The 18,054-nt window shown below is 35.9% G+C and overlaps 1 protein-coding gene across 9 annotated transcripts in view; it reads left to right on the top strand.

The window, feature by feature from the left end:
• GAB1 (GRB2 associated binding protein 1) overlaps positions 1-17,726 on the top strand; it is a 122,534-nt gene extending 104,808 nt beyond the window's left edge. For 5 of the 9 annotated variants that reach the window (XM_060654081.3, XM_060654085.3, XM_060654084.3 and 2 more), the window contains 5 exons: positions 2,195-2,284; positions 3,981-4,074; positions 5,096-5,219; positions 10,167-10,289; positions 13,420-17,726. In XM_060654081.3, coding sequence (XP_060510064.1) covers positions 2,195-2,284; positions 3,981-4,074; positions 5,096-5,219; positions 10,167-10,289; positions 13,420-13,578 — 590 coding nt within the window. In that variant the 3' untranslated portion in view covers positions 13,579-17,726. Of the gene's footprint in view, positions 1-2,194; positions 2,285-3,980; positions 4,075-5,095; positions 5,220-10,166; positions 10,290-11,123; positions 11,217-13,419 lie in introns of those variants that run through there. The other 4 variants (XM_060654087.3, XM_060654088.3, XR_009616148.3 and 1 more) reach the window with 3 other exon arrangements.
• The last annotated feature ends 328 nt before the right edge of the window (positions 17,727-18,054 follow it).

Raw genomic sequence — 18,054 nt, forward strand, 5'->3', positions numbered from 1 at the left:
GAGCAGGGGAGGGGCAGAGAAGGAGGGAGACACAGAATCTGAAGCAGGCTCCAGGCTCTCAGCTGTCAGCACAGAGCCCAATAAAGAGCTCGAACCCACGAACTGTGAGATCATAACCTGAGCTGAAGTCGGATGCTTAATCAACTGAGCCACCCAGACTCTCCAATACAGTATTTTTTATTAAGAAAACCAAGGAGTACCCTTGAGATACTTTAAAAAAAAAAAAGTAGAATTGGTTTGGAGAAGAGATGATCATTTCAGGGTCAGGTATTAGAAAGATCACTATGGGGACTTGTCAGACAATGGAAGAATGGATAGTTCACAAGCAGGTGGATTTAGCAGTCACATGACCTCAAGTATGTAACTGTAAACATAGATGAACATAACTGAGGGTGCAAAGTTGAGAGATGCTGAGGATGACCACTGGGAGATAACCACACTGAAAACTCAGAAGGAGGCTGAGAGCTAATGAAAGTGGGTCTTACTGAAAAGGAGCAGGGCAAAAGACACTGAGTGAACACCACCAAACCAAAAGTTGCTCTGAAAAGCAATTTGTAATTATTAAATGTCACATTACTCACTAATCAGTTATCTGTGGCTTTAAGTAGATGTAAGATCTCAAACTGAACTTAGCAGTTCAAAACTGACCTCTAAACACTGGTTTCTTCGGATTTTCTATTCCCAAAGGGATAGACAATGTGGACAGCACAGGAGCATACACCAGCAGTGGGAGGTTAGGGGAAGCCTTCATTTGGCCTCCAGTTAATGTTGTGACCCAAGCAAGTCACTTAACCTCTTTCGTCCTTTAAGGGTATCTCATCCATAAAATGAAGAAGCTGGATTGATCTGTAAAAGCCTTTCGGCTGTAAAATAAGTGTATTTTTCTGTAGTAAACCTTACCCTCTGCCTCTTACTTTTTTTTTTTTTTTTTGAAGGCAAGTACATTATTTTGGGGAGTTTATAAAAAGCTGACATCCTCCATTGTTTTAGGAAAGTGCCCTGCCATTGGGGGCCCTGGATAGGTCAACATTAGGGATAGGATCATGACCTCAAATTTTATCACTCACATTTTAAACTAAGCCTGCCCCCTTTCTGAATAAACTCAAGGTATTAATTACCTAACTCAGAAAATTGGTTCATTAGAGAACTCTTCCTATTTTATAACCTAGAGACTCATATTTTCAGAAACTTTTAGCCTTTGGTAGATCAGGTACTAGATATTGTCATTTAATCGGCAAATTCTGATTTTGCCATCTATTAGATGTCGACTAAATTTTGTAATTGCCAAAAAAGAAGTAAATTTGGTGCCACTGAGAAGAGAGCAAATAACTGATTTAATAATCAAATAACTGATTTAAACGATGTTGCTGCTCTAGCGTCCAAGCTTCCTGTAGGAATAAGTGAGGCCACTGCTGGGTATTAACTCTGTACTTTTCATAAGGCTTTTCAGCAGTACTTACATGTGGCAGAGAGTAAATGAAAAGAAAATAATGGCAACTGAATTTATGCTTTCAAATACTTAAATCAAAGCTAGACAGTCAGCAGTTCCAGAACCTAGCTTCTGATCCTTGCAAAATTATGTCACCAGGCAGCTACCAGTATATCCAGGGGAGACAAATGTCGGTCTTGGTTTTAATATTGGATTAGCAAACACCATGGCATCAACCTGCTTTTCTCAAAGGGCTTTGGTCAAGAGGTAAAGGAATAGTCAGATTAAGGTTATTTAAACACCTGAATAAAATTAAGAAAATAATACTATTGGGAAGTACGCCCCGGTACTTACATATCAGACATCAGACTTCAAAGAAAAGATGTACTTGAGGTCTGATGAAGGTATTTTATAATTTTTTATTTAGTCCGGTTTTCTAAGGCATGTTAGAAGAGTAACACGGCACGTGGCTTTCCTCGCTTCCCCCAAGTAAAGATAACCACTATCCAGGCTGGTTACCCCACGAACACCCTGCCATCTTTTATAACACTTTGCTTGTTACCCTGTTGCATGCAGCTTCATCCTTTCCCTTGGACTGAGCATGAGTGATGTGTGGCAAGGTTAAAATATTCTCCCCAATCAAACTTATGTTTATGCTTTTGAGGTGTGACATTTCTGCTCAGGGCTCTGTGGCTTTTTTACAGAATCCATTTTTCCAATTAAAAAATAACATTATATTAAGAGCATCTTCTTTTTACCAATTAGGTCAAAGTCCTAAAATTTTAAGACCCAAACCCCCTGGTTTAGAGCGAACTGATTCACAAACCATAGGTGACTTTGCTACAAGAAGAAAGGGTATGTACTTTAGCACCGCATGCTGGATGGGGCATTGGGAATTTCTTTATTTTGTGATGTTTTTTCTTAAAAAGTAAAGGAGAAGAGACTTAAATACTACCGCTGTTGTAAATAAAGTTTCCTAGCACGTTATTTCTAAAGTGAATGCTTCGCATAATGTGTGTCTTCCCATTGTCTTTCCATAGACATAGTAAGTCTACTTGTTATGCCATTAACAGCAGCATGTTAAGTTTGATAATACATGGTATTCAGTCTTGTTCTTTTACATTATTCTCTTAACCTTTTAGACATCAGTGCATTGTTTTCTTTAAGCTTGTTAGCTACTTGTGAGTTCCAAATGTGTCCTTTATTTATATATAATGTATGTATTCTATTCTAAGACAAAATACAGAATCACTTCCATAGATTCATTATTTTATGGCATTATTTAGAATTTGACTGCTAAACTGCCATTAGCCTTTGGGTTTCAAAAAAGTGAAACATAAGGAGTTAAAGAAATACGTTGACTTAGCACAGTATTCTGTGCTGGTCCATTTTAAGGGTATAGATGAGCAAGATTTAAATTTAATCTAGTCTTTAGAAAACCGCACTGAGTTTTTCGTATTGAACAGACAAAAATACTTATAAGCCCCAGTGAATCGACATTGCCCTTTAAAATGACCACCTATTTTATAGTTTGATTGTAATTATAACATAGTTGATTAAAAATACGAGTTGAGTAAAAGTATGTCCATGTATGGACAAAGACTAGAAAAAGGAAACCTAGAAAAATGAAAACTTTTCTTTGGAGTGGCAGAATGAAATGTAATTGGAATATTTACCTAATATGTTTAAATAATCTCCTAAAATATAATTAGCATTAACACATAATATTGTTTTAGTTCTTCTGAAAAATGTTTCACTCTCATGAAAAAAATGAGAGCTCTGTGGTATGCACTAGCGTGGTAATTGCCTATTGTGATAATGAGGTAAATAAACAAAGACTACTTATAAATCAGGCTAATAAGAATATTATTAGTGTGTTTATTATTTAATTTGATATAAAGGATATTGTTGGTTAAATTAAGCTGAAAATTCAAAGTAATTGTTTAATTAGGCCTTCTCTCAGCTGAGTGTGAGTCTTAAAATATTATTGCTTTTATTTGTTTTCAGACTGGGCTTGAATTAATTTAAAAGATTTAGTGAATTCTGTTTTCAGTTTTTGATTTTATCAGAGTTTTGTATTTAATACTTTTTTGTACGTCATATGTATAGCTGTATAACTGATGCTTCAATATTGAATAGAAATGTTTTTACATAGATTAAATCTCCATACTTGAGAATAAAATTATTTAAAAAAAAAAGAAATAAGGAAGTAATGAAAACTGTACATCAAGTAACTGTTAAGGAATTGGGTCACGTTACCCTTTCTTTAGTTTATATTCATAAAATATTAAATTAAGGAGCAACATGATGTAATAGAGCTTTAGACTTTGAATCAACAGTCATGAAACATTATCTGATTTAGCTTTTGTCACTAATTATTTAGCTCGGTAACCTTGGGCAAATCACTTTACACCCATGAACTTCGTTTCATGTATGAAACCATTGGTCTTAGGTGTGTTTGGCTATAACACATAAGTAGAGACATAGAGGATCTTGTTTTGTTTTTCAAATATCTGTATACTGAAGCCTCTTTTTCTCTCTTTCATTTCAGCCAAGCCAGCACCTTTAGAAATAAAACCTTTGCCAGAATGGGAAGAACTGCAAGCCCCAGTTAGATCTCCCATCACTAGGAGTTTTGCTCGAGAGTAAGTCTTTGTTTGAAATGTGTACCTTAATTGTTCACTATGATGGAAAATACCTGAAACAGTGGTTCCCAAAGTATAGTCTGGGGACCCCCCCCCTTTTTTGGGGTTCTGTGAGGTGAAAACTATTTTCATTAAGATTCTAAGATGGCATTTGCCTTTCTACTCCTGCTTCTCTCATGAGTGCACACTGGAGTTTTCTAGGGACTGCGTAATGTATGATCACATCCCGGAGACAGCTAATAAATAGAATGTGTATTTGTGTACTCTGGGTTTTAAAAAAAATGTTCTATTATTTGTAATACAGTAAATAGATACAACCTATATAAACAAAAAGTTCCTCAGGGTTCCTGGTAATGTTCAAGGGTATAAAGCATTCATGAGGCTAGAAATTTCTCAGAACTTCTGATCTGGCAAATACGGTAGTTTCTTGGCAGAGGTTATTTAATGAAAATTTGCTAAAATGTACATAGAAGAGGCGCCTGTCTGGCTCAGTCAGAAGAGTATGCAATTCTTAATCTCTGGGTCGTGAGTTCAAGCCCAACATTGGGTGCAGAGATTATAAATATAAATTTATATATTTAAATTATGTATTTATACAGAGATATAAACAAACAAATATATATATATAGGGTAATTAAAGGATATGTGAAGTTATAAACTTGCATTAAATATGTGTTCATGTTTTATGTTTACATATAGGTAGCTGTATTTAATAGAAACTTAAACCTTCCTTTTCATGTCTGTGACTTTCTACTTGTCCCCCAAATCATTAGCAATACTTCTTTTGTTTTACACAGGAATTTGATGCCCAAAGGTCTACTTTTTACAATATAGCTATAAATATTAGGTGTGCATTTGAGGGTTTGCAGTAAGTTGTAATGAATAAATGTGTACAATAAATGATTGTAAACTTTAGTGACTCTTGGTGAAAGAATGTAAACGATCACTCATTTTTATCTTGGAAGTGATTTTAGAAATTGTTGTCAAGGTTTAGGTTTGTAACGGTAATCTCTTTAATTAGCTCCTCTAGATTTCCCTTGTCTCCCCGACCGGATTCAGTGCATAGCACAACTTCAAGCAGTGACTCACACGACAGTGAAGAGAATTATGTTCCTATGAACCCAAACCTATCCAGCGAAGACTCAGTATGTAAAATTTGCACCTTAACTTCTGTCTTCCTGAGCAGCCCTTCCAAGTCGTGCACCTTTCTTCCAATCTCTAAATCTGGCCCTTACATCCTTCTTTATATACTTAAGGAAAAAGGATAGAAGACAACTTTTTAAAATGCTTCTTAAAAATAGCATTGTAAAATTTGAAGCCGATAATGGGTCAAAGTGTAATGCCAGTATTTACAAAGTAGATTAAAAATGAGTTAAAAATCATAAAATCTTTCTAGTTATATTTATTTTTGAGAAATAATTGATTTTTGAAACTGTTCAAGCAAATATACTAGAAGCATTTCATAATGCAGTCCTCCAGAACCTCTTCATGGCACTCTTATAGTGAAGTGCTCTTCTATAGGAGGTCTTTTGATAATCTTTCAATAATACACTCTTAGATAAGGCTTAAAGATTAAAGACCTGTTACAAACCTAACTTGTTTCATATTGGCTGTATTACCACAAAGCACAAGAATTTAATAATCATAGCAAGCCTGCGTTCCCCAGAAATTAGATAGTTGCCAGAAAATACTTCAGATACTTAAGAATACAAACCCGTTTTAATTTTTAAAAATACTTTGCTTATGTTTTCCCTCTAATCAAATTCAGTTCTTGCTCTGCTATTTGTATTTTAGTAGATGCATGTATTGGTTATGATTAGGTTCACCTCTGAGTAACAGACATTTATCTCTTTCTCATGTAAATAAGTCCAGAGAGAGTCTAGCCAGGGTTGTGTGGCAGCCCTGTCCTAGGAAGCCCTTAGGGATGCCTGCCCCTTCCAGCTCTCCAGTCCACCATCTTCTGGGTGTGTCTCACATGCTCCTAGAACAAGATGCTGCTGCACCAACACTTCACATCCCAAGCTACAAAACAGAGGAAGGGAAGAAGGAGCAAGGGTACAGCCTAACTGCCTTATAAAGAAGGTTCCCAGAAACTGCCATACACACAGAGACACAAAGGGGCTGGGAACCATAGCTTTTCTTCTGAGGGACAGCGGGCCTGACTAAAAATCCCATTCATGTGAGAGAGGGGAGGGCAGATATTATCAGGGCACAACCAGGTCGTATCTGCCAGGAGAAGCAGAAATCTGATGTCAAAATTTGGAAGGATTAACATTTTAGTGGCTTTATTTTCTTTAATTTTTTTTTAACGTTTATTTATTATTGAGAGACAGAGAGACACAGAGCATGAAGAGGGGAGGGGCAGAGAGAGGGGGACACACAGAATCTGAAGCAGGCTCCAGGCTCTGAGCTGTCAGCACAGAGCCCGACGCGGGGCTCGAACTCACAAACTGCGAGATCATGACCTGAGCCGAAGTTGGTCCCCTAACCAACTGAGCCACCCAGGCGCCCCAGCTTCATTTTCTTTAAAACAATACTCTTTAGGGATTCAAAATACAAAGTCCAGTTCTCTCGACATGTTTTACGTCTTTAACGTACTTTAAGCAAAAACGGATTCCTCACAACCCTATGTTGTCAGGAAACAAAATTAAGTGATTTGAAAAGCTTGATTTGGTGCTTAAACTCACTTTAAAATATCAAATTTCGGCAGTGCTCAGAATGAATAAGATGATTTAAAATATTTACATCAGCCTGGATTAGAATACAAACCAGCTATATCAATAACACTTTCCCTAATTTGAAGGCAGAGCAATTTTTATTAATTGGCTTCTGCTTTGGGATTCACTGTTTTTCAACTTGATAAGTGGTGTTTTATTATTTTTATTACCTTATTTTTTTTTCCTCATTATAGCAAATAGACTGGGAAAAGTCTACATAAATCCTCAGTGCTACATCAGAGTACATATTATCATCAATTTTAATCTTTAGGTGGCTGAATGGACTTTTTATTACAAAAGTAACTTTTTTCTGAGATACTAAAGCGTGTCCTTTTGCCTGAAATAGTAAATTACCATAAAAATTTTGCAAAAGGCATGTAATAGGAAAGTTTGGAAGTGTGATTTATCATGAAGGGAAAAGACTAGAGAGAAAAATATTACAATCAAAAAGTCAAAGGAAATAAAAATATGAAATTGTTTGTTCTTTTATACCTCGTAAGGTATAAAACATTAAGCCAGAAAGGTATTTTTGCCTGCCAGCTGGTGAATTTCTGAAATACTTAGGTCCTAAGTGTTAGAAAAAGCAAAAATGTTCGGGTGAAAATATCTGCCCACCATTCACAATAGAAAAACCAGCCACCATTGCCATCTCTTCACACTGCCAGCTGCAAGGGTTGATCATAATCCGGACAACTCTTCCTTAGAAAAGAATGTGATAGTTACAGCAATATTTTCCACACCTCTTTGCAGTTAGTGCATTAAAGGTATACCATAGAAATTCACAAGATGTCATTGTGCCTGGACTGATCAGTAAAAAAAATTTGTCTTGGAGAAGTTGAGACAGGATCAGATCAAACCTGGCTTATACCTACAATGAAGATTAAATGCTATACATTGACGTTTTGAAGCATGACTTATTTCTCATACTAGTGATCATGGAGCAGGCGGTGTTTAATGAAACAGTGAATTGGTGGTGCTGCCTGTTAATTTATAAAAAGATCCAAAGTCAGGCATTCGTGAGGTGAACCCTTAATGTGACACCTAAAATGTGAGTGACCACACGTCACTATTAAAGACATGAATATTGTTATACAACAGTAACAACAAAAATACCTTCAGTAACTTTTCACATTTTAAAAAGAATTTTAGAAAAACAAAGCACTACTGTTATCTTTTTTTCTCAATTCACAGAACATTTATGATAACTCCTAGAATCTTAGGGTTTTTCTAAACTGTTTTGGGAAAATACTGGGTTAAAGGCTAGAACGCAGAGACAGGCTGTTCGTAGTTGAAATTCGATCTAGAGCAAATGGACTGCCTTGCAGAGACACAAATTTTAACAGTATTTAAAGATGAAAAATTTCCAATTCTAATAAAAACTAGACAGAAAACAGTTTAACCAGCAATTCTGAGACATTCTCTGTAGAAACAACTTACTGAGATTAAATGTGTACATCATATGAGCTCGTGTGTTCCTTTCATGAGCCTTGCAATAGTATGAACAACCGTAGGCATTTCCAATTAGGGGTATTCCAGGCAGGGGTTCTTTCACAAGTCACATTTGAATACAAAATTGCACACACACACCATACCCCTGCTTGATATTTTTATATGAGAATGAAATGTAGAGTCATTCAGAAAAAAACCCAAAAAACTAGTTTCTTTATAAATTAAAAAAAAAGGGGGGGGGGAGAGGGGAATGGCTATTTGTACATTACCTTTTTTGTGCCTTACATGTTATTGTTAAAATTTTTTTTTAATGTTTTATCACCAGTAGTTGGTAAATTCAGTTTAAAACTCTGTTCCCACAGGGGTGCCTGGGTGGCTCAGTCGGTTAAGCGTCCGACTTCAGCTCAGGTCATGATCTCATAGTTCGTGAGTTCGAACCCCATGTGGAACTCTGTGCTGACAGCTTAGAGCTCGGAGCCTGGAGCCTGCTTCAGATTCTGTATCTCCCTCTCTGTCTGCCCCTCCCCTGCTCACGCTCTGTCTCTCTCTGTCTCTCAAAAATAAAACTGCGTTCCCACAAATAGAGCCCTCACATTCCAGCATGCAGGTTGCTTGCTCACATTACACACAGTATGTAGTGTGTCGAGTAGACTGCATAGTACTGCATTCATGGGTACATGCAGTTCAGACCATGTCCTGCTCACTAAGCTGTGGGCCCTGGCACAGAGCTGGGTAGCCCCACAGGAAGGAGCACCATTTTCTAATTCACAAAAATGTTTCACGCGGACTGTCAGCAGCCCTGCTTCAAATGAGGGAATAGAGTCAATATTGCAAATTCTAGCAATTGTCTTTTGCCTAAATCACAGCTTACTCTGTGTGACTTGAGCAAAGACAAAAGGAGTAGTGATATATAAAAGGATTAGCAGATTCAGGTTTATGCAGTTTCCAAATTGTTTTGTTCATCATAACAAGTATAATTTTAAGTATATCACATCGTTAAGGTTTTCTTCAAAAGTATGTGAGTATTCCTATCTCTGTGATAGAAGACAAAAGAATGCTAGCTGCTAGTAAATATATAGTCTCGCCTATGAGAGGTCCAGAACATTTCTGGGTGAGGTTCAAAGCAGCAAGGCAGAGAAACAAGGCATTTGTTGGCACACCTTGGGAAGGACTGTCGTAATTCACATAGAGGGCATATGTCGGGGCATCAGTTCGTGTCATGCTTTCCTTCTTATGAGCATTGATCTTGAAGTTCCTAACATCCTGTTGATTTTGCATTTTTCTGCCTTAGGCTTTTTTGTTTTTGTCATGTATTGCTGTCCTCTATCTGTCCTTTATCTGTTTATGGAGAGTAACCCTTGTATTGTACAATTCCTAGTAGAACAGAAGGGATAAGGCTAAAGAGAAGACAGAAGAAATTAAGAGCTAAAAATTACAGGTTGAAACAAAGCAGACTTTGCCGGTGCAGTCATTGTTTGTAGGCTTTAGTTAACATACATATTCTAAGCTAAATTTTAGCGTGAAAGTCTTAAAATACAGAACTTTTTAAAAATTTTAATTAGAAAGCAAGGAGTGAAAGGATCCAGTAGTTTAAAAATATAATCGAGTAAAGATATCATTTAAATAATGTTCAGTTGGAGCTATTGGCAGCCAACTCTAGCTTGATGTTTTGGTCTTAGTTTGAACCCAGTTTGACTCTTGAAACCATGTTTAGCTTACTCTAAAGCCTAGTTGTAATCAGTTCTGTTATATCACATATGTTCCTCCAATCCTAAAAGCAGATTTAATTTTCTCAGAAGACATTTTTTTTTTTATTAAACCATAGCCTCTTAAAATAAATATTTTGGCTTTGGTAGATGGCAGACAAAATAAGCAACAGGTCTCGTGGATGTTCAATAGTAGATTTCATTGTATCACCATTTTCAGAATCTTTTTGGCAGTAACAGCCTTGATGGGAGAAGCAGTCCTATGGTCAAGCCCAAAGGAGACAAACAAGTAGAATACCTAGATCTGGATTTAGATTCTGGGAAATCCACACCACCACGTAAGGTAAGTGAAATCTCATTCTATAGACACAATTAGCTCACCTTTTAAAGCCAAAGAATCATGTTTCCTTTGGGGAAATTTTATTAGTATGTTTAATTTAAATTTAGTAAAGTCTATTACTTAATATTGTTTCATAAGTCACAATTAACAAAGTCATGGAGAGTAATCCCTAATGGTATATAATAGAAATTATACACGTTCTCCTCTTTTAGTGGTTACTGTTGAAATGCCTACTTAACAAAATCTTGTCTTCATTCTCTTTCCAGTGTTAGCTCACATTATTCGCCTTTTGATTTACATGCTATTTTTGTCCAAAGTTTTGGTTTTTTACTTTTGTTAAACCACAAATTACACATTAGTAGCATTCTGGGTTTTTTTTTTTTTTTTTAATGTTTATTTATTTTTGAGACAAAGAGAGACAGAGTGTGAGCAGGGAAGGGCAGAGAGAGAGGGAGACACAGAATCTGAAGTAGGCTCCAGGCTTCGAGCTGTCAGCACAGAGTGCGACAAGAGGTTCAAACTCACTGACCGCGAGATCATGACCTGAGTCACAGGACGCTTAACCAACTGAGCCACCTGGGCGCCCCAGTAGTATTCTTATTATATAGGTAGTGCTTACTTAACATTGTCCTACATATTTACCACCTTCCCTTTCTTATCATTCCATCTTGTTCCTCAGTCTTTCCTGTCATAATCATTTTTTCTTCTACCTGAAATACATTCTTTAGAAGTTCCTCTTGTGGAGGTCTGTTAGTAGTAAATTCTTGCAATTTTTGTTTGAGGGAAATGTCTATATTGTGCCCTCATTTTTGAAAAAGAGTTTTTTTGCGTTCACAGTTCTTGATTGGCAATATACTTCTTTCAACACATGGAAGATACTATTCACTATCATCTGGCTTCCATTGTTCCTACTGAAAAGTATGTTGTCAATCTAGTTACAGTTACTCTATAGATAATTTGTCTTTTCTGTCTGGCTGATGTTAACATCTTTTCTGTATCTTTGGTATTCTGCAGGTTTACTACAGTGTGTCTAGACATCTAGACGTAGATTTCTTTTTATTTATCATGCTTGATGGAAGTTGTGCTGTTCTTATTTCTGGATTTGTATTTTTTATCAGTTCTGGCAAAGTCCCAATCATCTCTTTAAATATATAGCTTTTCCACTCTTCCTTTTATCCTCTCATTTGAGGTTTCTTATTAAAGATTAGTCAGAACATATTCTATTTTCTGTGCCTCTTTTCACTTTTTCATATTTTCTCTTTATTCATCTCTTTGTTCTTACTTGGATTATTTCTTTAGTTCTATCACCAGGTACACTAATTCTCAATTATTCTGTTTAACCCATTGTTTAATTTTTTTTTTTTTTTTTAATTTTTTTTTTTTTAACGTTTATTTATTTTTGAGACAGAGAGAGACAGAGCATGAATGGGGGAGGGTCAGAGAGAGGGAGACACAGAATCTGAAACAGGCTCCGGGCTCTGAGCTGTCAGCACAGGGGCCCGATGCGGGGCTCGAACTCACGGACCGCGAGATCGTGACCTCAGCCGAAGTCGGCGCTCAACCGACTGAGCCACCCAGGCGCCCCACCCATTGTTTAATTTTTAATTTCAATTATTTTTAGTTCTAACATGGAATTTTGCTCTTTTGTTTCAAATATGCATAGCTGTTTTGAATAGCTTATTTCTTTCATGATATTTTATTCCTTTTATTTAGTTTTATTTTTTAATTCCTTTGAAGATTTTATACACACATAATTTATTCTGTTTATGCAATCATTTCAATATCTGAAGTCCTTGGAGGTCTGAATCTGTTTATTGTTTCTGCTCACATTCTTGATGGCTTGTTTCCTTCCATGTTTTATACATTTTTTTGCAAATTCATTTTGCTGAGTCTATCTGAAAATCCTGCAGACTTCAGTTTCCTTCAGACTAGATTTGCATTTTCTTCTGCTGGGAAGCAATGTGCTACAACTATAGGACCACCTCAGTTTGTTTCATTGGTCCCTAGCTTAACAGGATAGCCTCAGATTCGACACACCCTCCCACTGCGGGCCTCCTGATTGCATTGCTGAGATTGACATTCATCTGAAGACAACAGTTCCTGTAAAATTTACATTGAACAGCTCTTCATGCCCTGTTTCCCTCACACATTGGGTATTTCTCTTACTTTCTAGAGAGCCCAGCAACGCATTAATAATTCTGTTTGGGGACACCTGGGTGGCTCAGTCAGTTAAGCGTCTGACTTTGGCTCTGGGCAAGATCTCACCGTCTGTGGGTTCGAACCCCGCGTCGGGATCTGTGCTGACAGCTCAGAGCCTGGAGCCTGCTTCAGATTCCTTGTCTCTGTCTCTCTGCCCCTCCCCCGCTCACGCTCTGTCTCTCAAAAATAAATAAATGTTCAAAAAAAATTTTTTTTAATGTTTGTTTATTTTTTGAATGAGAGAGAGAGAGAGAGAGAGAGAGAGAGAGACAAGAGCACAAGCAGGGGAGGGGCAGAGAGAGAGGGAGACACAGAATCCAAAGCAGGCTCCAGGCTCTGAGCTGTCAGCACAGAGCCTGACATGGGACTCGAACCCACAAACCGTGAGATCATGACCTGAGCTGAAGTCTGGTGCTTTAAGCAACTGAGCCAACCAGGTGCCCCAATAATTATATTTGTTTTAAGTTAGTTAGTATCTACTTGTATTTTAGAATAAGAGGTCGTGTCATCCTATGTAGTTTGCCATTCTTGAAATACTGTTTTTCAAAAAACATTTCTCGGCTCTGCAAGTCAACACTGGTACATGTTCTGAGGATTTGAAAAGGTCAAGGTTAAGCTAAAGGGAGAAGCAAGCTGTATATCTTAAGATGAACCAAGTGTCTGTGATCCTTACTTTATAAGAATTTCATCTGTGTTGGGAGCATTCATCTAAATACTTACATACAGTGATTTTAAATTTAAGGGAAAAACAGTGTACAGTGAGGAGAAAAACAACATTGTTAAATTGAAGTAATGTTATTTTTGTATGTATGTGACCCAGTAGAACTTCACGAGTTATTCACAGTGCATGAGTGTCTATGTTTTAAGGCTAAATTTCACCAAGAAGAACTCTCTTATACGTGGGGTTTTATGGTTTTCTTTCTTTGCTTTTTAGCAAAAGAGCAGTGGCTCAGGCAGCAGTGTAGCTGATGAGAGAGTAGATTATGTTGTGGTTGACCAACAGAAGACTCTGGCTCTAAAGAGCACTCGGGAAGCCTGGACAGATGGGAGACAGTCCACAGAATCTGAAACACCAGCCAAGAATGTGAAATGAAAATATTGCTTCGCTGTTTCTGAATAACGAGAACTGAATTGTAAACATAAATCCTGTTTGAGATGACCTGACACTTCTATTCTAGGTAGATCCTCAACTGAGTAGAATTGAAGTCAGAGGACTTTTCACACATAATCAAGCAATTTAGACTGTAAATGGTGCTTTGTGGTATCTCAACAATCCATAACATGTAAATAATGTGGGAAAATACTATTGTTTAGCTCCCAGAGAAACATTTGTTCCATAGTTAACACACTTGTAGTATTACTGTATTTATGCACTTTTTCATTTAAAACGTTGGTTTGGGTATTCCCAAATGTTCCTTAACATAATTCCTTTGGGAGTTCTTGTTTTTCCTCACACTACTCTATATAACAATACTAAGTTAACTAAGCTACTTTTAGATTTGGAAATTGCTCTTTAAACTGCACTCTAACAACATTAAAATGAGAAGTAGATTTACAATTTACCTGTCTACCTGAAACATCAGGTGGTAGCCATTAGCCTAAACTACACAGTATAGACGGGCTCGTCATTCACTGCGTTCCAAAGTGCTGAGGATAATATATGTACTGGTGTCAGGAACTAATTCTCTGGTTCATGTACATTTAGTTTTCAATGGTGGAACTTTATTATATTTTGTTAATTACAGTGTTTTTGGTTCATTGAGTGAAGATTCTGCCAGGTGGGATCTTGCACCTTGGGAAGACTGAATAATTACACTATCAAGTAAGCCTACAGATCACTTACCGGCATGCAGTGATGATGTGCTCTCACACTTGTTAACATGTATTAAACTTTACATTATTTGCAAAGATAGATTATATAACCAGGTACGTACCAGGCACTGATGTGCTAATACACTGATCAGGTTTAGACAATGAGCTTTAGTTGTGTTCTTGTTAGTCCTAATATTGGTTTCCAATTTGGACTTAAGGAAACATTCACTGTTAGTTATAGCAACATACTGTGATTTTTTTTTAATTAGACAGTAATTCAGATTTATTACTCTAAGAATGAAATTCTATCTTTTGACACCATAGTGCCCTTTCTATGATTTTTTTAACTTTACTTAATATTCTTCTTGGCCTTATATTTAAATCCCTATGCAATTAATATTTTATATCTACATTTTTTTAAAAAAATAGATGTTCTATAAGTGATTCTTGTATGTAGCACCAGTTGCTTTTCCAGTAAAAGAATTAAGGATTTTGTACTGTGATTTATATTCACTGCCCTAATTTGAGAAATTTTGGAGTATTGTTATAATGTGAAATCTTAGAGTCATGAACCTCTTCCAACCAGATGTCTGAAATCACCAGAGGAATTATATAATTCTGTCTCACCTGTAATACGGTCCTGTGATACGGATATCAAAACCACAAATTATATATAGTCAGACTACAGTTGTATTTATCTGTTTTGGCTTTGCAGTGTAATTTAGAAAGCAGGTATAATTTGTTTGTTTGCTTGTTTTTTTTAACTAAGTTACAAACAATCTCTTATGTATTGATTTGGGACTTACTAACAGTTTTTGGAGGAGGCAGAGATAAGAGTACCCACAGCTGAGGCATGACTCCCTCCATTCAGACCTCTAACTGTTGCCTGAACACACAGATGTGCCCTGATTTCTGGTCTTTTGGCCATAGTACTGTGCCTAATCAATGTAATGGGTTTATTTCCCCAATCCACGAACTAAAATTGTTCATAACAAGATGAATTGTAGACTAGTAACATTTGATGCTTTTAAATGTTTGCTTCTTTTTAAACAAAAACTAAAACTCAGAAGTGAATTTTCAGATGGATTTTTAAATAAAAAAAGATTGTTTGAATTTGGTGTGCACAAGCTGTTTTGTAGTGAAACCACAAAATAAAATCCAAAGTTACTGAAATGTGCCTAAACCATTAAAACACACAACACAGTTGATGTGTGAAGATGCTAAATTGTGTTATGTGGAAGTTGAATGTATTTTCAGAATTATAACACAATAAGCATATTGTTAATTCAAAAATGGAATCTTATCAGAAGAGTTCTAAGGCAAATAGACTTTTAGTGCAGTTTTTCAATTTTTTACAAGTTATCCTTTTTGAAGACCTGCAGCATTCTAATTGGTCGAAGTTTTTCCCATTGTGCAGAGTAATCTAATAACTGAAATGTGTTAGACAGTTTTAGCAAATGAAATCACATTATACATCGTATTAACAGATTAAAAGATAGTTTCTTACGGAGCATTATTTTCCAAACATTTGTTGAATAACATTTTGTCTAACCCCAACACATAAAGCCTGAAAGGTTCGTTTTGTCAGTATAAATATTTTGGGTTCACATTTAAGTTTGTTTTAGTCCATTACTAGGAATAGAATTTGTGAATAACACAAATGTGTAATTGGCATTATAGAGTTGGTAGAAAACCTCAGCAGCCCATTTATTTTTATATCTTATTTTATTTGCATACTATCAAGAAAATTTGGGTTCACACAAACATAAGTAAGTGTAAATAATAGCAGGTTTTAAACACACATCTCAGGAGGTTCTTTAATTATAGATAGCTGAAGTTATATTCCAAGGTTTAAAAAAAATAAATTATTCTGGTCGTAGAAGTTAATACATAGGCATTCTCCAGTATGGTTTAAAAAAAAAGGTGGGGGAGGATATTTAACACATTAGAATGTGCATTTTTATTAAGTTTTCAAAACTTAATTTGATTCAAACCTTTTGAAAACCCTAATCACCTCCAAGAAGCTGAGTGTTGGCCCAGTGAGAGTTGAAAGCCACTGGTTAATCATGTGACAAAAGTCAGAAGTCTCTTTCTCCCACATGTTTGATGTTCTTACTCTCTATTCCTTATTTTGAAAAACTGTAAAATCTTATGAAGGTTTGAATACCAAAGCACAGTTCTGCTTTCAAGAATTGAAATTTAAACTTGAATAATTTAAGCTACTTAAGCCACAAAAGGTATCACTTAGTAAGCTATAAAAGATGATTTTTATCTACACTCTAGTTTATACAGTTTCATCTTTATTTTCATCAATACCATATAAGCTACTGTGAGCATTTTAGAGAATTCCATAAAGGTACTATGAATGTGTGTGTGTGTGTGTGTGTGTGTGTGTGTGTGTGTAGCATTGTATTTAATCCTAGACTAAATTTGATACAGAAATACTGCTATACTTGCATCTTAAGGTCATGCATCAATTTCTTCTGGACTCTTTGTATTTAATTAATGGGGGTCACAATCTTCGTATTCATAAATGCATTTAAACTGGAAATTGAACACCAGTGTTTGTCTTTCTTTTTCTACTAGTAGGAAGTTGTCTGCTTACCCCCTTTAGTGAAAACGGTATTTTTGATGTTTTTTAAAATGTTAGCTACTTTATGCCTGTACTATAGACACCGATCATAATTCTTGGATGCTTTCAAGCACTCTTAGTGCCTCTTTCTTTGGCCCATTGAAAGTACTGGTTAGTAGTATTTTGAATGAATACAAAGCCAGTAAAGTTATAGAGACAACGAGGTGAGCCTGTCCCTCCTAATCCTGTCCTGGGTCATTCCCGTAGGTCTTGTCCTTTATTGTCAGATAAGCAATCAGCTCCATAGCAGGGATTGTACATATGACCAAATCAAGTGATTACAGGGAGAGAGACTTCTATCCTAGGGTAAGACTTATTGTCAGTAACATCTGATACGTTATATGTAAATCTGTATGTAATTTAAAATACAGCTCTTAGATGAAAAGCCATGGTGTATATAAATAATGTAGACATTATGGACTTGATAAGATGAAAAGTTGATTGTTGGGTTGCGGAGATAATTGGTTTTTACTCTGACTAAATATGTTTATTACTACAACTTGAAATAATTTAGTTTGTCTTCTCTTCCATAGACGTAACTTTCTTTCGGTTCATTATAATGTCTGTTATGAGTCTCAACAAACTGTTTAGTCAACGGATTAACGTAGCTTCTACTTTCTTAACATAGAAAGACATGGACTTGTGTGAGTTGTTGTAATCTGAATCAATTGTTGATAATCATCCCAAATTTCAACAGCAAAATCTTATGTATAAGTTTATTTTTCCCTCTTGCACAACTTCTTTTGTAAAGATCCAATTGTAGATATTTTCTGCTACCAAATAAAACTTTTCAAACAGTTTGGTTTCAAGACTTTAGTCAGTTTGGATACTGAGATTGTAAACCAAAGACATATAAATTTATATTTCTAACCCTTCCTCAGAGTCTTTAAATCAAAAACCCAACTCTGCCATTAACTATATGTTGTCCCTTGAACAACATGGGTTTGAACTGTGTGAGTCCACTTATTTACAGATTTTTTTCAGCAAATACAGAGCAGTATTCTAAATGTAATTTCCTTATGATTTTCCTAATAGCGTTTTTCTAGCTTATTTATTGTAAGAATACGGTATCTAATACATGTAACACAAAATAGGAGTTAATTGTTTATATTATCAGTAAGACAT

This window comes from Panthera onca, chromosome B1 (genome assembly GCF_046562875.1).
Source record: "Panthera onca isolate mPanOnc1 chromosome B1, mPanOnc1 haplotype 2, whole genome shotgun sequence".
Classification (NCBI taxonomy): Eukaryota; Metazoa; Chordata; class Mammalia; order Carnivora; family Felidae; genus Panthera; species Panthera onca.